The 24,805-nt window shown below is 44.8% G+C and overlaps 1 protein-coding gene across 9 annotated transcripts in view; it reads left to right on the top strand.

The window, feature by feature from the left end:
- The window catches only part of DCLK2 (doublecortin like kinase 2), a 144,975-nt gene that overhangs the window by 89,555 nt on the left and 30,615 nt on the right, over positions 1 to 24,805 (top strand). For 5 of the 9 annotated variants that reach the window (XR_010731978.1, XR_010731981.1, XM_066281045.1 and 2 more), the window contains exons 3-8: positions 362 to 464; positions 4,300 to 4,398; positions 5,718 to 5,768; positions 9,122 to 9,216; positions 21,720 to 21,795; positions 22,615 to 22,723. Coding sequence is in view for 7 of the 9 variants with exons in the window: in XM_066281045.1 (XP_066137142.1) it covers positions 362 to 464; positions 4,300 to 4,398; positions 5,718 to 5,768; positions 9,122 to 9,216; positions 21,720 to 21,795; positions 22,615 to 22,723 (533 nt within the window). In the remaining 2 variants the exon portion in view is untranslated. The remainder of the gene's footprint in view (positions 1 to 361; positions 465 to 4,299; positions 4,399 to 5,717; positions 5,769 to 9,121; positions 9,217 to 21,719; positions 21,796 to 22,614; positions 22,724 to 24,805) is intronic. The other 4 variants (XM_066281068.1, XM_066281102.1, XM_066281055.1 and 1 more) reach the window with 3 other exon arrangements.

Genomic DNA, 24,805 nt, shown 5'->3' with positions numbered 1-24,805 from the left:
CGGTGACTGCATGAGAGGAGAGTGAGGAAGGGTAGATGGTAAAGACCACTGAACTGGGAGCACAGGGCACCGTCAGCCCCAGCCTTGCCACGCATTGCATTCATCAGAAACCCGGAAAACGTCGCCTTCCCATGTGTGTCCATCCTTGACGTTTCCCGCAGAATGGGAATGTGGACGCCGGCTCTCAGAGCCTCATTCGGTTGTGCTGAGGCCCGGAGACACTCCGTGAAAGTGCTTTGCAAATAGTGCGATTCTCAGGCAATGTAATACAGTGGACAGCTTTTCATTCCAACTGATTGTCGTCAGTGAGGCTTGACAGTGTATTTAATTTTGCTGACTTTTTGTGTGTGTGTGTTTTTAGGTGACTTGCCTGCAAGACTTTTTTGGTGATGACGATGTTTTCATTGCGTGTGGACCTGAAAAATTCCGTTATGCCCAGGATGACTTTGTCCTGGATCACAGCGGTAAGGCAATTCGTTGACCAGCTCTGTAGCCCTGGAATGGAAGCTTAGGATGTAGTCACTTGGTGCATGTGAAGTGGTGTTCTAGGCATCTTTGAAGAAAGATGGCATTGGCCGTATTCCTTTTGAATTAATGGGAATAGGGAATGAAATGAAAGGACTATAGTTACCTGGTTAAAAAAAAAGAAAACCTAATTCAGTAGTTAAGTAGTTTTCACCTTCTAGTAATTTGATACTCTTTTCACTGTATTGTTTGGTCTCAGAAATGAATTTCCCATCCTCTTTCAGAATGGAGGCTGGCTGTGCCACCTTAATTGTAAGGATAGTGTTGATCTTGAAACTGTTACTTATACATTTTCTATGTCTATAAAGAGATATACAAAAGGATATGTAAATTTTAGTAGTGATTATCTCAGGTCTCTTTTTACCTTTTTGTTTTGCTTGCAACTTTAAAAAAGCAGTAACATGCATTATTTATATATGCAGAAAAATATAAGGCAGTTTTCATCAGTGAAATAGGATAATCTTTTTCTCTTGATTTCAGCCAATATATGGAGTTTTCAACTATTTAGCAATAACCTCTGTAATTTCAAATGTTATTGTTTCTGGGAATATTGCTTTACTCTGTTGTCTTGAATTATATTAAACCTATCACAGTAATAGTAATTGTTTTCACTGATAAAGACAATTTCATCTTTAATAAGGTAAAGTCATACATACCATTACACAGAAGAGAGGGATGTTAGAAATATAATCTCACTCTTCAATTTCATGAGTGAGGAAAGTTATTTTTTTTTAAATTAGACTAAAGGTAAGACCCCTTTCAGTAGATAGTCCAGAATTAGCGAAACATATTACCAAATAAATATCATGATCCAATGACTTTTAAAAAGTCAAGATGGTCCATTCTGTGGTACTAAACATCCCTGTGTATTTCTTTCCTGTTACATTAAGTTGCCACGGGATAGCTTATCTACCTTATAGTTGGCCTTCATTGGTCTACTCTTTCTGTTTTTCTGTTCTGTTTTTCACTGCTGCCAGATTTCTTTGAGTGTTTTTGTACTGTCTTGTAGTCTATTGGGCTGGACCTGTAAACTGGTAATGTTGCTGGACAGTCCTTACAGAATTGGAAGTGATGTCCTTTTGTACTATCTATGTTAATGATCTCCACGCCTCTCGCACATGATTGAGGTTGACTGAAACAGGCATCTACAGACCATCTGTATTTTACATCTTTCTTGACTTTAGCATAATTTCATTTTATAGTATTTCTTTAGTGTGAATCTCGGTCACTTTGAAAGTTGAGACACTGAAATTCAAGATCTCTAGGTTATACAGTTAGTTTGGAGAGTAACAAAAACAACAACAACGAAAGATTTATTGAGCACTTACTGTGTACGTACCAGGCATTGTCCTCAGTTTACATGTATGTTGTAAAGTTGCCTGAGCTAGTTGGATCATTGGTCAGTTTTTTTTGTGTCGTGGTTGGCTGTGGATAGATGCATTAGAGATAGGTGAAAAGCTACTAATTGTTTCCCTCTCAATTGCTCATTTCTTATCTTTCTGCCAACTGGAGATAATAATAGTGGCCTTTTCATAAGATTTTGTGAGGATTAAATGAAGTAAAATATACATGAAGTAGTTAGAATGGTACCCGGTTACGTAGTATGTGCTAATACTGTTGTCATTAATGTTATTATACCACCAGCATCAGATCATGACATTTTATAATGGAAGCGGGTCTCAGACCTAACTCTGCCTCAGGGACACTTATTAGGAGGCAACTTTTTTTTTTTTTTTTTTGGAGGGGGGGTGGAGAAGCAAATGGGCGCGTCTCCTATGTGCCCTGTCCGGGAATTGAACCCGGGTCCCCCGCACACCAGGCCAACGCTCTACCGCTGAGCCAACCGGCCAGGGCCTAACTTTTTTTTTTTTTTTAATCAGTTATTTAACTTGTGTTATAATCCTGATGAAATCCCAATTCTCTGTCCTTTTAGATTTCTGACATCTTGTGTTAAAAAGCCATTCAAACCACTTAACCTAATGTTAGTTGAGCAACACAATTCTAAGAGCTGGAAGCAGGACTGGCTGATGTTCCTAAGCCTATGTTGTGGTTCTGAGGTTTGATAGAGTGACCTTGTCTTTTTTTTTTTTTTTTTTGGTATTTTTCTGAAGCTGGAAATGGGGAGGCACTCAGACAGACTCCTGCATGTGCCTGACCAGGATCCACCCGGCATGCCCACCAGGGGGCGATGCTCGGCCCATCTCAGGCGTCGCTCTGTTGCAACCAGAGCCACTCTAGCGCCTGAGGCAGAGGCCACAGAGCCATCTTCAGCGCCCGGGCAAACTTAGATCCAATGGAGCCTCGGCTGCGGGAGGGGAAGAGAGAGACAGAAAGGAAGGAGAGGGGGAGGGGTGGAGAAGCAGATGGGCGCTTCTCCTGTGTGCCCTGGCCGGGAATTGAACCCAGGACTCCTGCACGCCAGGCCGACGCTCCACCACTGAGCCAACCGGCCAGGGCTGAGTGACCTTGTCTTTAGGATGTTTCTAACCGGTCCACACACCACTCCTTTCAACAGTGTAATACTTGGTAATGTTCATAATGCTAATGAAGTAAGCTGAAGTTGTTACAGCCCCCTTTTGTGTAAGGTTTTGATTAGAGTCTTTCAAATGCTCACTGCCCTCCCCTGGTGTGCGTTTGTTTTCTTGATTAGTGTACTTCACATGTTAGTTTATTGTCCCTGGGGTATACATTAAAACCAACCCACATTTTAATCTTCCTACATAAAGTATTTTAACATAAATTACAGATGGTATGCTATCTAATTTAATCCTTAGAACAAACCTTTGCAATAGATTGTAGTCTCATTCCACTTTCATAGGGGAAAAACTGAGGCGTAGAGCCTAACGAAGGTCCCCTAGTTCAGTGGTCCCCAACCCCCGGGCTGCGGACTGGTACTGGGCCGCGGACTGGTACTGGGCCGCGGACTGGTACTGGGCCGCGGACTGGTACCAGTCCGCACCGGTCCATGGCCATTTGGTACCAGTCTGCAGAAAAAGAATAAATAACTTACATTATTTCCATTTTATTTATATTTAAGTTTGAATGATGTCTTATTTTTAAAAAATGACTAGATTCCCTCTGTTACATCCGTCTAAGACTCACTCTTGACGCTTGTCTTGGTCACGTGATACATTTATCTGTCCCACCCTAAAAGCCGGTCTGTGAAAATATTTTCTGACATTAAACCAGTCCGTGGCCCAAAAAAGGTTGGGGACCACTGCCCTAGTTGACAAAGTCAAATCCATGAATAATCCAAATTCTGCAATGACTTTAAGAGCCATATTCTCCATTATTCTAATTAGAAATGCATGCTTTAGCTGCAATTAGCTTTAGCTATTGATGGGAAGACCGAAGTTATTGTTTAAAGTTAGTTTCCTCATTTTTCATGCTCCATGCTTTGGAAAGATGGAAAGTAAGACAGTAAGGGATTCATAAATTGGAGTCCTACATACCCTTTCAATGTATGATAAAGATTTGGGAGCAATAATCAAAGTGAAGCCTTTGCTTATCAGTGCTACTGTCTAAAAAATGTCACACATATTTAGATTAGGAGATGTGTGGGTTTGTCAAAGTGAGGACACTGGGATTCCTGTATCCATCCGGAGCAACGTGGCGTGTCTCCTGTGCAGCGTCACGTGTCCTTTTGGGATGGTACTGGAAAAACGACCAGGTAATGAACGGTCTAGCCTAGTTGGTCAGCTGCTTTCCCGTGTGATCTTCCTGTGGCTACTGTTAAAATCAGATCTGTGTAATGCACTTTTCCTTCTTTTCTAGAATGCCGTGTCTTGAAGTCATCTTACTCTCGCTCCTCAGCTAAGTATTCAGGATCCAAGAGCCCTGGGCTCTCTCGACGCAGCAAATCACCAGCCTCAGGTAGTTAATGGGACAGGCATGATGGTCACAGGAGGGAACATATCATTCTCCTTGTGTTTTCTTTCATTATTATGAATTGGTAGTCTTTCCATTGCTTGTGTACAGCCAGGTTCCTGAACAGCATGTAGATGAAACATGATTTTTAAAACCAAAAGTCGACCTCTGTTCCTTAGCTATATGTCATCTTGTTTTGTTCTGACACTTTTTTTTTTTTTTTTTTCCCTGAAGCTGGAAACGGGGAGAGACAGTCAGACAGACTCCCGCATGCGCCTGACCGGGATCCACCCGGCACGCCCACCAGGGGCGATGCTCTGCCCACCAGGGGGCGATGCTCTGCCCCTCTGGGGCGTCGCTCTGCCGTGACCAGAGCCACTCTAGCGCCTGGGGCAGAGGCCAAGGAGCCATCCCCAGCGCCCGGGCCATCTTTGCTTCCATGGAGCCTTGGCTGCAGGAGGGGAAGAGGAAGACAGAGAGGAAGGAGTGGGAGGGTGGAGAAGCAAATGGGCGCTTCTCCTATGTGCCCTGGCCGGGAATCGAACCCGGGTCCCCCATACGCCAGGCCGACGCTCTACCGCTGAGCCAACTGGCCAGGGCCCTGACACATTTTTTTTAGAACAATCTTATTATCTCAGTTCTTCTACTGATATTTACATGTGGTTCACATTTTGACCACCATGTACTGCAGTTAAAATTTTGTGCTATCTGGTTGTAGATATATATTTTTTCTCTTATTGGTTTAAAACTTACACATGCGCACACCTAACATAATAGTGTGTTTACTTAATCGGTTTCCATGGGCTTTTTCTTCATCAGGCAATTTAATAATAGCAACAGTTATTCTTGGGAAGAAGTACCTAACAGTCAGACTTCACTGTAATTCAGTTTCTCTCAGGTCCTAAGCCTATAAATTTGTCATAATTTTGACCAGTTTGGCATTTTAAAAGGATAAAAACATCTATAACCACCCAGATAAATCGATCCTACCAGCTTTGTTTATCGTATAGTTATGAAGAACTGTGTTAATATTATTTCCCATCCAGGAAAGGATTGTGTGTGTGTGGGGGGGACCCCATGATTTTACCTGGGGGAATTCCAGAGTGTATGAAAATAGAATCAGTTCAAACTGCCGCAAGCATCACAGCGGCTCTCCCAGACTGAGTGTGGGGGCCGTCCTGCTGCTCCCTGCACCCCCTCCGGCACCGCCCCACCTGCTGGAGGCCGGGTTGTTTCACACTGCTGTCCGTGTACACGTTTAGACCGGCTGAATAACCGCTCCCCTTACTGTCTCCTCCCCTCCTGTGGATGCTGCGTGTGCACAGTCAGGAGGGGTGGCCACTCCTCCAGTGCCTACGCTGCCTCCAGATCCCCAGGTGAGCCCTGCTTGTCACGGCTTTGCCACGCCGCTGGGTTTCTGTTGTCTTTTGCCACTTTTCTGTTGCCTTTGCTCCGTTTCCATGACTGTCTCTGGCGTGTACCAGTGTGCCTCTGTGCAGGACAGGATGCTTCCCGACGTCCCCAGTGCCCAGGGTGCCCCAGCCTCCCGCACTGCCTGGAGACCCGGCGTGGTCCGCGCTCCGCCAGGCCCTGTGTGTGATCGGGGAGGCGCGTCGCCTCCAGGGGGTTATTTTCTAGTCAGATTTGGAGCATGCCCTATTACTGGCAGAGCCTCACGTTTGTTGGGAATACGAACATGGCCACAGACGCCCTTGTATTCTTCTCTCTCACGTTCCTCCCCTCCCCACCTCTGCTTCACAGGCCCAACACTTGCTCTTTCCAAAAGCATTGACAGTGTGAGTGTTTTTAATTGAACACATCTGTCTGCGTTAAGCTTATACCAGGCTTTCTATCAAGTATCTCACACTCTGACGTCATATGAAATTTGCATAAACACACCAAACTGAGTTTCCCATATGGAAGATGTTGATTTTTGTCAAGTTCTTAGCTTCTGTTTTTGTCATGGGTTTACAGGTGCTTATTATCTAGTATGAAAATAACGAAATAAGGGTGAGAAGAGCGGTTTAAGAGTTGAGTATTCTGATGAGTTCAATTTTGTCTCCCTGAGGTTGAAAGAGGGAAATTCACATACTGAACTCAAAACATGCTTCAGAGCCACACTGGTCTCGCAGACCAGTTCCTTCATAGCATAGTCTAATGCATGCATGCATCTTTTTTATTTGAATTTGGAATGCTTAGCAATTGATTCAAGAAAGTCTTCACATTGCAGTATCCCAAATTTTTAACAGAGTTTGTATGTGGATTTGGGTTAGTGGGATAGACCTTATATAACTGAAGGGTTGTGAGATGTTTAAATCACCTTTCAGAGGACCAACAGCTACTTTGTAAGAGATGAACTCAAAAGTGTGTCCATCACACACCACAGTCTGGAAAACTGAGACCCGGGTCAATTACTGGGATTTCGCTGTAATTCTGAAGAAAGTTACTTTACGTATTTATTCATATTATGTTCTCTCCTACTTTTGGCAAGGAGAGAGTTTTTGTTTGATAGTTATTAAAAGCCACAGTACCCAGAAGTGTAACTTGCTTTTATAGACTGCTTTAGCTGTGGTGTATCTCTTACGATTTAAAAAAAACCCCAGGGGCCTCATTGGAATTTCAAACAGAGCTAGTAACTTTGTACACACAATATTGTGCTTTTTTCAATCTTGGGACAGAAATTCTTTCGTAAGTGAAGTCTTCTGGTCGACTAAATTCCTCATCACAACCCTAACTTATTATAATGGCTAAATAGTGTATAATATGCACACAGACATTAATCTGGAAAATGTAAGTGGGTAAATGGTTGCTATAATTGGGAGTCTTCAGAATTCTCACTTTGGGTGTGTTGCTTATGATTCTTTCTTAATCAGCCAATATTTTAAAAAGTATTCAGAGCAAACAAGCAAACAGTCAAGTCCTCAAGGGGAGGAGTGGATAAAAGCCTTACTTCAGGAGGGAAAGGCTAGCGTGTAGTGAAGGTGCAGGAGCTTCATGATGCTGACTGGCCCTTGCACACCTTCTGGTTGGTGGCAGGAGTGTCAAGGGAGACGGCTCGGTGCAGGCCTGTCCTAGGTCCCTCGTACCCTCACAAAGACTCTGGACAAATGTGCAAATAAATGACATTAAGGACTACTCCTTACAGATTTTGTTTTAGAACCTTCCCAGTGCTACCAGGAATTTAGAGGGTTACATGTGACTTAATATCTCTGCAGTTCAGAGTGATTTGAGGAGAAATGCGAACATGTTACTGACACCAGTTAAATCCCTGCCAGGGAGTTGTTTTTTTTTTTTTTTTTTTTTTAAAAGAAACTAGGTTTAGGCAAGGGCTGCATTGTTAGGGAGATTGGTCTACCACAGCGGTCACCATTTGCAGGAGTTAATTTTCTCCTTTAATCCCTTTGGTATCAGCGCAGTGTCTGAATATTGCCGGAAGCTGCCAGCCCTTGCTGAGGAGGAGCTGGTGGCCCGCGCAGGTGGCTGTGTGGGACATGGGAATGAAGGTCTAGACTCACAGCAGGTTTGCCATTTCACTGTTTGTAATCATCTCTATTTTATGTGCGTTCCTGCCACCAGTTACAACTAGAGGTCCAGGACCTCTCCCTCCACTCAAGGACTGGAATCACCTCACCAGGACCCTTAGGCCGACATTTTGCTTTTTATACTTATTTAGCATCATTTAAAAGAATAGCTGTCTGCTCCTTCATATTAAAAAAAAGCAAAGAAGGTGGACTTTGCTTTTAGAGATGAATGGCAGTTTTCCTCTACTTTGGGCAAAAGCATCGAAGATTTATAATAAAAGGGGGTTATAAATACTCCTTAGCAGAGAGAAGAAATTGCACCAATACTACATGTTAACCACCAGCTCTGTGAAATTACAGCAGAAATGGGGCCAGGGGATACAGTTAGGAATAAACCTGAGTCAGACTGGACTGTCTGAGCAGCTTTCTGTAGCCTAGACTCTGTGATTAACCTTTCCCTGTAAGCGAGCGGCACATTGAGCCTTCAGCCTCTGAAGTGTATGTGGAAGTTTGGAGGAGGGTGAAGAAAAAAACATCAAATTTGCTAAAGAACAGGAAAACTAATCTGCGAAGAAAAGGAATTAGGAATATCTAGATAAAAAGGAAGTTGAGTTTTCTTTTAAATGGCCTTCAAACAATTAAGTAAATATTACAAGGAAAATGACCCTTAATTTTCCCTTTCCATTAAGAATGTACTTAAAAAGTGTGTTTGGATTGTGGTGGGACTGATTTGGGATAGCCACAGAATGTCTTGGTTATTCAAGTTGGTATGCGGCCAACAAGGGGACACTGGAGGTTATGGGACAATCTTCATAGTGAACCGTTACAGAGATAACAGCCCTGGGACAATCTCCGTACTGAACCATTGCAGAGATAACAGCTGTCCATCTGCCTCCCCTTGCTGGCAGGCAGGCTGGCTATACGGACAAGTTCTTGTTCACATCTCTAGTTTTGTGATGTTCTATATCTTTGTTTATGTCACTATTGGAAAGCTAGCATTAAACACAATCCCAGCTCCACTCCTTGTTTGTCTAATGCTTTGTTTGTACTGTAATACGGTAAGATGCATTATTTTTGCTTTTTGCTGATTTGCCGTCTGCTCTGAGCTGTAAATGGATGGAAGCTTCGTGCATGTGCGTGGTGTTTGGATGCCGTCTGGCTGTCTTGTGTTTTAATGACCTCTGTCTCCTTTGTTGTCTCCCGGTCAGTTAATGGAACCCCCAGCAGCCAGCTCTCCACTCCTAAATCAACGAAATCCTCCAGCTCCTCTCCAACTAGCCCAGGAAGTTTCCGAGGGTTGAAGGTATGAAGTAGCCTACAGGGCCTGTTTGTTATTTGGTTATTTTGAGTTGTGTGCATTTGTTCAGGGGCTTGGTTGCAGGAACAAATCAAGAAGGAAAAAGGTCCGATTAGAAGACATGGCTTTGCATCCTGTGTCCTGCCTCATATTGTTTTAGTTTTAGTCATATTGGCTAAGTCAGTGAACTCTTTTGAGCTGCACTGCTCCCATTTCTAAAATGGGGCTATAAGGTTGTGGTTGGGATTGAGTAGAATGTGGTAAAATACTATCAGCAGTCGTTTTCCTGTTATTAGCAAAATGCCTCGCAATGATGAAGGCTTGGCGAACTCAATGATTGTTCTTAACAATCTCATTTTGAGTCGTGAACTTAATATAGCTGGCATCACTTGACTGTGAAAGTCTAAAGTAGTGTGAAATACTATAAAATTACATGCACAAGTAGCACACAACAGTATGTTCATTCTGGTGACAGATTTGGCAGTAAACCTTAGGATTTGCATGTGATGTCGTCACATAAATGGTAACTTAACATGATTACCGGTTGGTTTACCAGGCATTTTATCCAATAGGGAGGAGAATGATGAGCAAAACTAAATTTGAAAAATTTCAACAAGCTTAATTTGAGTAGTTCTCAATTTAAATTTGCAGGAGAAAATGTTCCTGGGACAATAGCAGTCAATTGTTGAGGTTAAAGATTGGTGGTTTCCTCCGGTAGAAACACTCAGGTAGCCTTCCCAGGGATATACTCCAAGAACACTGAGGTGGGCCAAGTGCCACCGTGTGTGTATATGTGTCCATTAATTTTTAGGTTTACCAAAAGACCTGTCAGGGAGGCTGGGGAGACTAGTTCCCTTCTTACTTGAAAGCTGATGTAGAATCACCAAATTTTCCATTAAATATTAGCAGCTAGTATTAGCAGTTCCTGCCCCCGCTGATCAGCTTTTAGGACACAATGTTAAACATCTCTGCTCCTGTCTATTCCCAGGGGTCGTGCCTGGTAGAAATTTCATCTCGTTACAGTTCCCAGCAATCTGTATGTAGTATATATTGCCGTTGAGACAAAACCCTGCCTTTGAAATAGCTACAATGCAGTCACGTTTAGTCACTGTACAAAATAACCCTCATTTCGATGTCATTGTAAAAACTCCAGTCAGCATCTGTCCACATTTGCATTCTCTCTCTATTCAGCGGCATTACGAACGGAGAATTACAGGTAATTACCATGTGTTAGTGCTATGCTTTTTTCCTTCCCCTCCATTTAAAATAGCTTATTAAGATCAATTAAGAGGGGATGTCTGACAATGGAGGACTGTTTTTCATGGGCAGGAACCTTTTACCACTATTTATCCTAGTTAGAAGCTTAACGGCTTTGAGGATGATCTTTTCCCAGAGAACTGACAAAAGCAAGAGAGCTAAGCGGGGACAGCACGTGCGGCGGGGACGTCCGTCCGTGTCCCTCTGTCAGCGGGGTGCCGCTTTGGGCAGGTGGTTTTTGTTTGTTTGTTTGTTCATTGTTTTTCTATCTAGGTTTTACTTACTGATTAAGCAAAAAAAGTGAAAGGTAAGTAGAATTTGGTGTCCTGTTACAATTTATGTCCCCTTTGTGCTAATTTCTGGGAATCATTTTGGTGTTTTGGTGGGAACATTGGAAGAACTGAGAATGAAAATGGAGTGATGTGTCGGCATGTTGGGTCTCTGACCGCAGTATGTCAATGACATTCTTGTTGCCTTGTTGAAAAAAATGAGAAATGCAAAAGCAGCCCTCTCTTCCACAGAAAGTACTCCTAGTTTTCTCAGTGATACTCTCGAGAGGAAGACAGCTCGGCCCTGTTTACATGCACTCATACAAAGAGCTTGCTCTCTCGTGGGGCTGGACCAGTCAGGAGGGAACACAAAGCTTCCCTCCAATTGTGAATGGTTTCTGCGGGATGGGAGTGTAAGAAATCTGGTGCTGACCAAGTAAGGGTCTTCAAACCTAAACCGGAGACACTTTTAAGGACCACTGAGGATGAGTTATACCCCAGTTATAATTTTTTGGTTTTGTTATATAGTTACCGAAAACCATTGAATGTGAACCCTGGAAGTGGTCTCAGATCTTTCCGTTTTGTGTTCATTTCATGATTGGAGAAACTGAGGTTCAGAGATGTGTGATCCGCTCTGGATCCCCACAGCCAGTTGGGATCTCTGACCCGTTCAGAGTCTGTGTCTCTAACCTCTGAGTCCCCTCCCCCAACCCCCTCCCTGGTGGGTCTGCTTCAGTGACCCCAACACGGGCACTGCAGGAGGAAGCTTGTCTGATTCCTGTGGGAAAGCTAGGCCCTCAGCCTTTCGGGAGGAAGAGTTTGGGGGTGACTTGCTTGCTGAGTTGCTGGGTTGGGTATGCACAAATGCTGGAATGAAAAGGGTTGAGAGGTTAGGAAGGGGCAAGGAGGGGAGGTTTGGGAAGGGTGAGGGGCCTGCTGGCGTGGAGGAGAGGCTGGCTGAAGGGAGGCGGAGAGAGAGAACAGCTGGCAGCTCTGTCTGGGAGGCTGTTAGGTACCTCCTGGGAGCTCTTTCAAGTGCAGTGGTCTGTGTACACGGTGCACCCAGCACTCTGACCCTGTGACAGCACTCACGGGAGGGGAGGGTTATTGGTATTCTCCGGAAGCTAGCGGTGGAGCTGAGTGTTGTCGAGACGGGCACAGGTTGGAAACGGCATGGTCCAGGCCCAGCGCATGTATGAGTATGTGGATCGGAGATAACGCAACACGGCGGGGCTGGGATGGAAGCCCTGTTGTGAGGCGGAGGGCGGCCTCGCCGGATCTGAAAGCAGAGATGATGCTTGTAACTGTTCTAGCCTCCAAGAGAGCAAGCAAGGCCAGTCTGTGAAACGGTTGGAAACAAGGTGGCTAGACCGAAAATTCATAAAATGAGATGCTAAGGCCACCTGGCAAGTTCCCCGCTGGGCCTCTTTCTCAGAACCTGTTCCCCCAGGCATTAGAATTGGGCTTTGCTTTTGGATGGATTTAGGAAATCTGGCTTCCTAAAGGGCAGTGCCACTCATGGGGATAGTCACCCAGGGAGGAGGCATTTCTGCAGGACAGACACGCGCCACCCCCACCACGGTGGTGCCAGGGCCCCTACTGCAGCCTTCGCGGGGGCCAGTTCCCGCCCAGCTGTGCTCGGCCTGTATGGGGAGGTGAGTAGCTTCTCAGGACTCTGGTTTGTTTTTCCCTTTTCTTTCCTTTTTTTTTTTTTTCTGGCTCTTTATTAATTAAAGTTTTCCAGAGTGCCTGGGATTAGTATTTGATTGACTGCCCACTTAGCTGTGTGACCGTGAGCAAGTCACATCACCCCCTATCGAAATGAGGGGATTCCTGGGACCCATGTCCTGGCAGTGAGAGTAATTGGTTAAATATAGAGAATGCCTTAGGATGGTTTTGTTATTCTTTCTTCTTGTAAGCCTCGGGGTTTTCCAGGTTCAGTTTTCTCATGAAGGAAGTTTCACTTGGGAAAAAAAAAATGGATGCGTGGTAGGAGTGTGTAGGAGAAGAAAAGAGCGAGAAAGTCAGACTCTAGGTTTTCTTACCCCCTTCGCTTGTCTCTCCGGTTTTCCCTCCCAGCCCTGCCTCTCCTCTCTGCTTTCCTGCCCGCTCTCCGCTTTCCAAGTTAGTAATCTAGTGACAGTTCTATCAACTGTAAGTTACCCCTACGTTTAGCAACTTAAAACAACAATACAGTGTTCTCAAGTGGTTGTTGCTGGTCAGGAATCCAGGAGCAGCTTCCCTGGGTGGTTCTGGCTTAAGAATTTTGATGACGTGGTCGTCAAGATGTATACCAAGCCTGCAGTCATCTGAAGGCTTGATTGGGCATCGAGGGTCCCCTTCCAAGGCGACTCACTCCTGGAGTGTCAGGCTGATGCTGGCTCTGGCAGGAGGCCTCTCTTCTTCAGTGCTCGAACCTCTCCCGAACTGTCCTGAGTGCCTCGGAGCAGGGCAGCTGGGCTTCCTCAGAGCAGATCTGAGTGCCATGTGGGAGCTCTTCTCTCTGTGACCCAGCCCTGGAAGTCGGACGCCATTCTTGCCCGAATATCTCTTAGTGGGTCGCACAGCTCAGCCCAGTTCAGCGTGGGAAAAGACCAGGCAAGGGCCAGAAAATCGGGGGGGGGGGGGGGCTCAGGGGAACCATGTTGGAGGCCGGCGACCACCCCCCTTCTCTCTGATCATCCCTCTTTATCTGCCACCCACACTTTCTCTCTTTGGCTGCCCTGCCCCCCTCAGTGACTTTCTGTAGCAGGGGTCTCCAAACTTTTTACACAGGGGGCCAGTTCACTGTCCCTCAGACCATTGGAGGGCTGCCAAATACAGTGGTCCTCTCATTGACCACCAATGAAAGAGGTGCCCCTTCCAGAAATTCAGTGGGGGCTGGATAAATGGCCTCAGGGGGCCGCAGTTTGGGGACGCCTGCTACAGTGTCCTTTTGCAGGACCAGAACAGCCTCTCTTCCCATCAACTTGACTGCTTTCTTCTCCTTCCGGTCCTCTTGATCTCCAGACCCGTCCCCTCCCTGCCCATTCTTTTTCTCTCCCTTTCAAATCCCAGAATCCCACCCCCACTGGCGTGTTCTTCCCCTGACCCCCATCTTCCTGACCCTGTGCTTTCCCCATGACCTCGCCCACGGTCTCCGGTTTCTTCTGCCCACGCTCCCGAGTCCCTTCCATTGAGCGATAGCTGTCCCTGCGGGAATATGTTCCTATGCTTAAATCACAGTGTATTCTTTGGGACAGATAGGCAATAAAGAGTACTAAATGTGTCATCAGCTGCCAGACGGATGAAGAAAGCATTTCCCCCGAAATTTAATTCATCATCCATGTCCCAATTTAAGACTTTCAAGGCTGGAGTGACTTCAGGCTTCAGAGTCAGGGGCACATCTGTGGACTCTGAAGGGTAAAACGTCTCACAAGTCGGTGCTGCCATGTACGCCCAGAGGCCGTCTACGTGAACATTCTTGTTGGTTGAAAGAAGAAACAAAAAAAGAAAGTACATTTGGAATGTTATCCAACATCTTGAGATTATAAACTGTCTGGTGTGCTGATATTTTATCTGGTGATGTCTCCTGGGTCTGCTGGTGGTGAAAGATTTCCCAGATTTGTGAAGTGTGATGAAAGGGCTGGTAGTATCTCATCCTGATTGGCAGAGAGAAATGTAACTCTTTGACCTCCTGACCTTCAAAACTTTTTGCAGAGCTGTGAAATGTAAACCACAGTAGCTGCTGACCTTAGATGTTTTTTTGCTTTTCCCGGGAGCTTTGGTTTTTCTTTGGTATTTAAAACGAGTTAATGGTCTTTGGTACTAAGAGACTGACTCCTTCTTAGGTTCTTTTTCTTACCCCAGAAAAGTTCAGTAGTAGTTTCATCTTTGAATGTAATGGATTTTATTGACAGAATAAAAAAAAGAAAAAAGAAGAAGAGGGACAAGGCAGTTTTGAAGACTTCAGTGCCCTAAGAAAATAAATCATATTAATGAATCTCAGACTCAGTGCAGGACAGTGATTTGCACATTGTAACTGCTCAGTAAGCAGAGGCATTTGGTGGGTCGAGGACTCCACAAGGCTGCAGCACACCTTTGTGGGCCTGGAGTTGGCTAAGCAAATCAGTGCATTCATAGAATCAAATGTAAAACTTTATTTGAATATAAGCCATGCACGTTCATCTTAAATGCCCCCTTATTCAGGGGTGAGATAGTACCAAAAAATTCTTCCTGCACGTTTTTTTGTACACTAGAGATAATTGGACAGAGCTCAGAATTTAGAGTTGGAGCGTATTGCAGTAAAGGGTCCTGCCCCGGTGGCCAACAATGGTCGCCTTCACAGTCGGAACTGAAGAGATAGACATCTCTTCCACCACCGTGACATCCTAGGAAGTGCGGACAGCTCACGGTGAAAGCAGGCAGACTTTTAACAGGTAGCAATGGCCGTACCGCCCGTCTGCTGCTCAAAATCTAATAAGCCAACCCTTTGCTTGAAACGCTCACTTACAGGAAGATGCTGAGAATCTCTGCTGATTTTAGCAGGCCATGTAGTCAACTGAGGTGGCAAGGATACCCAGAGGAACAGAGAGGCACATGTCAGCCCGTTCCACATGCCCTTTTCTTTTCTTTTCTTTTCTTTTTTTTTTTTTTTTTTTTTCTGAAGCTGGAAACAGGGAGATACAGTCAGACAGACTCCCGCATGCACCCGACCGGGATCCACCCGGCACGCCCACCATGGGGCGACACTCTGCCCACCAGGGGGCGATGCTCTGCCCATCCTGGGCGTCGCCATGTTGCGACCAGAGCCACTCTAGCGCCTGAGGCAGAGGCCACAGAGCCATCCCCAGCGCCCGGGCCATCTTTGCTTCAATGGAGCCTTGGCTGCAGGAGGGGAAGAGAGAGACAGAGAGGAAAGCGCGGCGGAGGGGTGGAGAAGCAAATGGGCGCTTCTCCTGTGTGCCCTGGCCGGGAATCGAACCCGGGTCCTCCGCACGCTAGGCCAACACTCTACCGCTGAGCCAACCGGCCAGGACCTCTTTTCTTTTTTTTTTTAATGTTCATTTTATTGATATCAGAGAGAGGAAGAGACAGGAACATCATTCTTTTCTGTATGTGCCCTGACCCGAGACCAAAGCAGCAACCTCTGTCTGTACGTGGTGATGGTGCGCTAACCAACTGAGCCCCACCCAGCCAGGGAAGCCCATTTCTTACACCAGTGTTTTTCAACCTCCTGTCCGCGGACTGGTCTGACAGAAATTCTATGCTGGTCCACGAAAGAGTTAACCATCATGATGTGTGAAGATGGTAGACCCAGTGATCTTGGTTGAATTCATTTATGCTTAGGGTGATTTCTGCCTTTCCATTCGCAAAATAATTCTATTTTCACCTGTCTCCAAGTGCAAAAATGTTGAAAGCCACTGTCTCAGACGACTGAGCTGGTGACTCTCTTAAACCTTCTACATGCACAGGTAGGGGCTCTGTTTATCCATCACTATTAACCAATCACAACTCTTAAGGGCCACTAATTTTACCAAAGGAGTCTAAGTCAAATATAAAAAAATAAGTATATAAATATATATATAAAGTATATATATAAATACATATAAAAATAAAATATATGATATAATAATTATGAATTAATTGCTTACATATCTCATTACAAATACTTAAGTATTTCAGAGTGAACTATCACAAATTCTAATATAGACCTGATAAAGCTTTCTGTGTTTAAATGCATGCCTAATTGAGCATTTGTAGTAATTTACACTGGCTTCCCTTCTAATAAATGCAATTGATGTTTCTGACTGTTTTTATAAAAAACAAATGATGAAGCAAACTCTGCTTGCAAGTAATATCTAGTATGCTGATTTTAAAAGATCTTTGGTATATTTCAGAGACCTTTTTATTTTTTTTTTATTTTTTTTTTTTTTTCCATTTTTCTGAAGCTGGAAACAGGGAGAGACAGTCAGACAGACTCCCGCATGCGCCCGACCGGGATCCACCCGGCACGCCCACCAGGGGCGACGCTCTGCCCACCAGGGGGCGATGCTCTGCCCATCCTGGGCGTCGCCATGTTGCGACCAGAGCCACTCTAGCGCCTGAGGCAGAGGCCACAGAGCCATCCCCAGCGCCCGGGCCATCTTTGCTCCAATGGAGCCTTGGCTGCGGGAGGGGAAGAGAGAGACAGAGAGGAAAGCGCGGCGGAGGGGTGGAGAAGCAAATGGGCGCTTCTCCTGTGTGCCCTGGCCGGGAATCGAACCCGGGTCCTCCGCACGCTAGGCCGACGCTCTACCGCTGAGCCAACCGGCCAGGGCCTCAGAGACCTTTTTAAAGAAAAAAAAAATTCCTTAAGCTCTCCTTATGTGAAGAAAGTTTGTAAATTTATTTATCAATTTGTACAGGAATGTGACTAGGTCTGTGATCTGAAAGCATATTCTAAATATACCACAATGGATATTTTGATCAGTGAGTCTCAAAATATCAAATGATATTTTGAGTGGTATCCCTAGGTTAGTTTGACACTCTTGAAAGACTTCTTTTCTCCGAGGGGATAATGTGAGATTATCCAAATAGCCCCTGGGCTCTGCAGTCAAACCTGGGTTTTGAGGTTTTGATTCATTTGCGGTGGCATTTGGGCAAGTTATATAAAACCTCCGTGATCTTTGGTTTCTCCATAAATCAACGGATACGATGATGGCAGTTCGTAAAACATCTACTCATTTGGGGACGTGGCACAAAGGAGGCACTCAGTACATTGTAATGAGTGCCGTCTTCCCTTTTCTTACAAAGAGAAAGTTGTTCTTTGACAATGATTAGATTATTGGATGGGTGACAGAGAACTGTCATTTGTAGCTGAGCAATAAGTGACACTTGCTGCCAGAAACTCCCTCCACAATGCTCTCAACCTTGGCCGCACATTAATCTGAATCTGTGTACGTATTTAAAAAGAATACTGATGCCTGGGCCCTACACCCCAAAGATTCTTTAATCTGGGGACCCGCTTGGCAATAGAATATTTTAAACCTTTGCAGTATGTACAGCCTTTCCTCACGTACAGCCAAGGACTGAGAACAGCTGCTTTAATGCAGTAAAACTACCCTGAGGATATAGTTCTAGAGCTTCAAAGTATCATGTTGGATGAAGAGCTTTTCCAAGAAGTGTCTTGTAGACCAGAGGCGTGCCTATCACTAAATGTGGCCCGTTGCCGGTTTTCTAAGTAAAGTTTTATGCAAACACAGCTGTGCTCATATGTCTCCTCCGGTCTGGGCTGCTTTCCTGGTACAACAGCATGTTGGGGAGGTGTGACAGAGACAGAGGCTCAGAGAGTCCTCCCTGGTCCTTTAGAGAAAAGGCGTCTGACTCCTGCAACAGACCACTTAAAAATGGAATCATAGCACCGTTTTCCAAGACGCACTCCTGAAAGTGTAACTCCACAAGCGTTATCTCCTAAATTCTGTTCAAGCCCTTCCTTCTGTGACAACTCAAACTCGGGTCCAGCATTGTCCTCGGGAGTCGATAGTTAACATGCTGCAGTGCGTTGAGGCGGCCATTGTTTTGCTCCCTTTTAGAAGTATTGCCTATTGCTGAACAAGACTTCTCATGTTTACTTTAGTACTTACCATTTCTCTTTACATTTGTAAGTCTTGTAGAAATGGTAATAATCCACTTATCAAAGAAATTCCATGTGGGACGCTCTGACTTAACTCGCGGGGCTAAAATTGCAGAAAGCTAGAATGTTATCCTTATTATCAAATGTACTCACTCAGCCGGGAATGCCCTTTGAAACGGTGCTGACAGTTGAGAACACTTTGTAGCTTTCCTGCTCTGTTTTTTTAAGTCTGTATTTTTTTTTAAAAGTTTTTAGCGGAGGTGGATTCTGACACATTTCACTTCCTTGCTTACTCATAAAAATGGAGCTGCCCCCGCCCAAGGAGGAGGTGGGTTGGGGGCAGCGAGGCAGGTCACAAGGGACGTGTTCATCAGTATCTCCACAGTGTTTTCCTCACTTTCCCTCTTTGGCCAATCGGGACCTCATTAACACCTGTGCCCCCCCCTCTCCCCGCCACCCAAACCCAATGGCAGCTCTCGGAACCAGTTAGCACTTATGGAAGCTGTCTTGGGAGAGCCAGATGCTGTCACCCAGGCATGCTTTGTTGAAAGCGACCTCCCTAAAGGAGAGCATCCGGGCACTGCCTCGCTGCTGTGTCAGCACCGTAGTTGCGGATGGAAGCATGGGAGCCCATTAGCATTTTAAGAGATTTAATATCAGTCTTTACTAGGACAATGGGAGTGGGACAAGCTTCATCAGGAGTGCTGTCTTTGAGTCTCTCTAGGGCTGATTCAATCCTTGCTCCCATAAGAGAATCATTCTCTCCCAAGGAACAAGGAACACATCAATTGTGCCTGGTGGAGAGAATTGTTTAGGCATAGTGTGGTCCCCTGGGTTTTCGTGGTTCTGTCTGCCTGTCCCTTGGGACCGTGGAACCGCTCCGCTTCCTAGTCCACAATAGATGCTTCCCATGTGCCAGGGATCCATCCAGAGATCTCGGTGAAGGACCCAGCTTTTCTTGAACCCTCAGATTGCCGAGCCTCATTCTCGGGAGGTCCAGTGAACTTCATCGCTGGCCGGCTGTGATTTAAGCCATGATCAAAGGGGATCTTTCCATTTGTCTTTTGAGAGAAAGCTTTAAAAAAGATGACATTTCTTTCATCTTTATTCTGTTAAGAATTTGGGCGATGTGGATTGAGTTGGGAACTCTTGTTCCCTTGATGGACAGTTTTCAGTTAGAAGAGAGACAGACTTGGGAATGGATTATTAAGCAAAAGGTCTCTTCTAGCCATCGTACATTCAACAATGTAAAAGCAGTTCTCAGTCGCCCCCCTCACGTTGTGAGGCTCAATGTAAGATAGACATTTAAGGAAAGATGGTAATGACTAATACTGGGTTAGTGTTCTGTGTCAGTGACTGTGCTAAGTGAGCTTATATCTATGAACTAATTTTAATTATTTAAATTAAATCTGGAAAAACTTCTACTGTCCACCAATGACCTTGCACTATGTGCTGCTACTGTCTGTATATTCAGAGAGAAAAAAAAACTTGGAAAGTTTAAGCAACTATTTTTTTTAAAAAAGAGGAGTTTGAGTTAATCTAAGTATAAAATGTATGGGGGGAAAATGTAGGGGGACACAGGCTGTGTGGGTGGGTACGGGGACATGACTGCCACGCTGAAGGGGTGCGGGTTATTCTGTTGGTAATGAAGACCCCGTGAGGTTTGGATCCGAGGGCTGGTACCAGCATGGTCCTGAGGAAGCGTCTCTGGCACTGATGCTGGGGTGGGTGAGGCCGAGGAGGCCCCTGCCTAGAGCAGTGTGAGGGGACCGGGCGGCGGGCGCTCTGTGGACGGAACAGCATGGGGACTCTGGTGCTTTGCTTTTCCGCCCCCTTTCCATCCTCTCTCTGGGCCTTGGTTTTAAACAGTGCAACTTTTAAACATTCTGGCATAGACTCCTGCTTATTTTGAAGTTATTTCAGTGGTACAACAAACAAAAACAGTAAAACAACAAAACAAATGAAAATGCTGAATCTGGGAAAACTTCCACTGTCCACCAGTGACCGTGCATTGTGTCATCCAGAGGGCATCCCGCCTGCCCTCTGGGGTCAGGTGTGTGGATGAGAGCAGCGTCTCCATCAGTGCAGGGTGGCCAGGAAGGACGCACAGGCACACCATGTTCCCCCACAACTGCTTGCCCTGCCCGAGTGAAGAAAACGATCTGGAGGCACGTGTTTTACCCCAGAAGAACTTCTGATCTTGTTTGAAGGAATAGGCGTTGGGCTGTCCTAGGTGTTGAACCAAACTCAGCTTAGCCCTGGAGGTTCCCCACACCCCCCTGCAGAGAGCAGACCCACTGGCTCCCACTTGGGGGCGCTCTGGGGAGGGCGCTCCTTGCCCTGGACCCGTGTCCCTTATCCCTTCAGTTAGCAAGCCTGAGTTAAACTCTGTGTACCAGACGCTGTGCTGCATGTGAGGGACACAGTTGATGAGGACAGCACAGCCATCGTGGGCAGAAGCCTCCAGGGTGGTGTGGCACAGAAGCGAGTAGGCAAGCATACCAGTGCAAACACCGTGGAAGGTGCTTCTCAAGCTGTGGTGGGTCCTTGACTGCGTAAGCTCCTGGGAGGAATGAGAGAGAGAGAGACAAGGAGAGGAGGGAAATGTCAAAAGTTTGAGTGTAAAAGCCTAAAACCCCTTGGGGGTTAAGAAAAAAAATTCTGTAAATCTACAGAATAATAAACAATATGAATAATATTCATGTAAGTTTTTCAGTTGACCTAAGAACTGGAGATATTTCTGAGTTTGAATGGAAACTTCAGATTTTTGTTAAATTGGAACCTATTTTTTAGTTTTATTGTTTATTACCCTCTGGTTCCTTGTAATGAATATCCTTACAGTGCTCAAGAGGGATTCCTGCTGTCTGAGGGTCGGTATAGAGAAGGTTGAGCCAGGCCTGCACCCTGGGCCCTGAATTCCCAGGAGGTGTGGAAGGTGGTGAAGTCCAGGGCCTGGGCCTGGAGTTCTGGGAAGGGCTGGCCCGTCACAGGGGCTCCCTGTGGCTCTGAGGTGTGGGGGTTCGTTACTGACTTTCTTGGAATAACCTACGTTCTAAGCCTTATTTTGCCACTCATAAGTTCCTGGTGGAGCTTTGAGCCTTATAAGTCTCCTTTACTTTATTGCATTGAGGTAAAAAGTAACATAGTATCAAAGAGAGTAACACACTGTCAAATTTCCCTGGTTTCTAATCCTAATAGAAAATACTGTGAGGAAAAAGCACGTTACTGTGATGTATAGAGGGAGAATGAGATGAGAAACAAGGCAGTGCTTCCTCTGTTTCTGTGTCATTGTATTTTTACATTCTCTCCGCATTTCTGTGATCTAAGGGTTAGCTAGCTAAAGAATGATAGACTTTTCCTGATGAATAATGGTCACTCTCCTCTTTCAGCAGATTTCTGCGCACGGTAGATCTTCCTCCAACATCAATGGCGGACCCGAACTTGAACATTGCCTGAGTCCTGAAGGTAGCTCTCCATCTGATGGTTGCTTTTATAAAGCAAGTCATAGTGTGGAGTTGCTGGCCACCCCAAATCCGCTTGTGCTGAGTTCTCATCCTGAGCAGGGATGTGATCATGTCCCCAAGTTAGCCTTTGTGGGTCGTGTATTAAGCTATTCCAACTTCACTATTAGTCCCGAGCCTCCTTTATTTTTCCTTAGTGGTGATCTGCTCACAATTCCTAAATGGAGACTTCTTTTCTCAATTGGTTAACAAAACTGTTTCTTTATGTGATTGTGCAGTGTACTGGGGACCGGGGACCCAGTGTGAAAAGTAGTTGATCTTAAACACTTCTTTCTCCTGTACCCCCCCCCCCCCACTGCCTACCACCTACCACCCACCACCCACCACCTTTCTGAGAAGACTTTAAACCAGGAATTAGATTTAACAAGGCATCCTAGCCAGCTGGAATTTTCTTGACTAGAAAATCTTGAGGAGAAATTTTGAGAAAATTTCTAAGATCAAATCCCAAACAACTTGGACCAAGAAAAAAAAAAAGTTGAAAGTTTTAGTTAGGCTTCTTTTTACCCAAAGCTAATCACTTATTTTAGCTGTTATTTCAGGGATTTGTTACAGTTATTGATTATGTTGGCTTCTGATTTCAACCAGTAAATTCAAAAGATCAGCGATTCGGGTGTTCTAGTCAGACAGTGTGCTCAGAGACTTTCCTTAGTTTTACAATAGATTTAGAAAGAAATATGTTGCAATTTATTATTTTACAAGTACGTAGGAATCAAGATGAAATGTTGACGCATTCTTTCAACGTCACATTTATTCCTGTTTGTAGGCGTGAATGGTAACAGGTGCTCTGAATCAACAACTCTTCTCGAGAAATACAAGATTGGGAAGGTTATTGGTGACGGCAACTTTGCAGTAGTCAAAGAGTGCGTGGACAGGTGAGTGGACGATGAGGGTATCATTTTCCACCTACGCAGGCGTTTCTCCCTGGATGTGTTCCTTACCTAAATGAACAAAGGGCCTTCTGTCTACCTTTGGAGCCAGCTGTTTTGCATGCCCACGAGCAATTTGACAGGAAAAGCATATGTATGCAGGTGGAGTATAAATCTGCTTTGTATTCAGTATTTGAATTCAGCACTATGTCAGGTCTCATGTCTGAGCCAGAGAAAAATGGGAAAGCATAATTTACTTAAAATCCAATGTCCTAGACCAGTTGCCTGCACTAGCCCCTGCTGTCTGTATGTTAACCTGTTTGATCCGCTCGGCCACCCCTCAGTTAACACTTCATTGCATATGCTGGTAGTTCCGGATGCACGAGCTCTGACTTTAAGAACAGTATCTTACACTTTTGCCTATATTAAAATTATATTTTTGTTCAGCTTTGTTTTTAGGCCCTAAGTTCTCAAATGGTAAGAAAGAAACCCTTCCTCTTAAATTCCAGGCCTTTTGTGAACAGTGCTAGAACTGGGAAAGACCGATGAGCGTCTTTGTGTCCAGATGCCGCTTTCCTTACCTGTTCTGAGCGGTCAGTTTTTCCTGTTTGTGGGGGATTTTCCAGAAAGCTCTGGAAACTACCATTTTCCCCTTCTGCTGCGTCCCCCCTCCCGGGGGGGACTCCAGTGCTCCTTCTGTTGGTGCACAAAGCGCCCCCTGTCCTCAAAGCCCTGTCACTTGGGTCCGGAACACAGACTGTCCCCCAGGTGACACATGCAGCCTCTCAAATGTGACTTGCACAGGCTTGTTAGAAAGCCGAGGCAGGCTTTGGTTGATGGAATGGGGGAGCAATTGAAATAAGTTACTTCTCCAAGGTGGCCTGACTGGTGTGTCCTGTGGCCACCTGGCAAACGCAGCTGCACTCAGGAGAACTAATATATTCTGAGAAGACTGCAGTGTTGCTTGTTGAACTGTTTTCCTCTACTCAAGGACATTATGTTACCCTGTTCAGATTAAAATACGGTCAAGGGGAGTCAGTGTTAAGTAACAGTATCAAGAGAGTCTTGTGTCCAGATAAATGGTCTCCCTGATACTAGAAACGGACGTTGAAAGGTGTGAATAAGATGGCACCCGCTGGAGTTTGGGCTGAGAAATAGATACAGAGAGTCTACAGCAGGCATGGCCAACAGTTTTTGCCCCCGGGCCAGATTAGAAAGAACCCTTTTTTCACGGGCCAGATGAAATATTAAAATTAAAAAATGTTAAATACAAAAATGATTCGTTTAAGTAAACAAAATTTTATTATGTAATTTGTTTATGAATAAATGTGAGTGAAAAAATTTTAATATACAATATTGTTTTAATAAAATATATTTTAATAAAAATATAATTACATATTGTACGAATATCCAAACTGTATCACAATTAATCAAAACAATATTTAATTAATAGAATGAGCTTGATGGGGTTATATCACAAATAAAACAATTATTTCGTTTTACAACAGCCTGGACATGTTTTCAGTTATCAGCTGCAGCTATTGTCTATGCTACAATGCCACTTGATTCAGCACACTTGACCACAAAAGTAACGAATTGTTTGACCTTGGGTGCGCACTGGCAAACTCCACCTAAAAGAATGGGTTTCACATCACCACTAAACGTCAAACAGTTCATATCGAGTACAGACGAGTACAAAAGTTGTAAATCTTTATAATGGAATTATTTTAAAAAATAAGTATTTCAAATCCATTCTACCAATTACTGGAAGTTAACCCTAGATTAGTCACATGCGGAATTCTTTTCTGCATATCACTATCTTCTTAAATATCTCGATTTCCAATAATCAAAGACACTTCTACTTTTGAGTAGCTGAGATTTTAAAGTAGCGGAGAATATTACAAATTTAATTGCGGGCTGCATAAACTCATTATGCAGGCCAGATCTGGCCCACAGGCTATATGTTGGCCATGCCTGGTCTATGGGCTTTTCAGCTTTGAATTATGGACTAATTTGATTACTATTAGATACTAATAGATTAACTTAAAGATGTATTAATGGTAGGAAGTTTTCAGTCACTTTGATTCG

The sequence above is a fragment of the Saccopteryx bilineata genome, chromosome 1 (genome assembly GCF_036850765.1).
Source record: "Saccopteryx bilineata isolate mSacBil1 chromosome 1, mSacBil1_pri_phased_curated, whole genome shotgun sequence".
Lineage (NCBI taxonomy): Eukaryota > Metazoa > Chordata > Mammalia > Chiroptera > Emballonuridae > Saccopteryx > Saccopteryx bilineata.
This window is presented reverse-complemented; position numbering and strand designations above follow the sequence as displayed.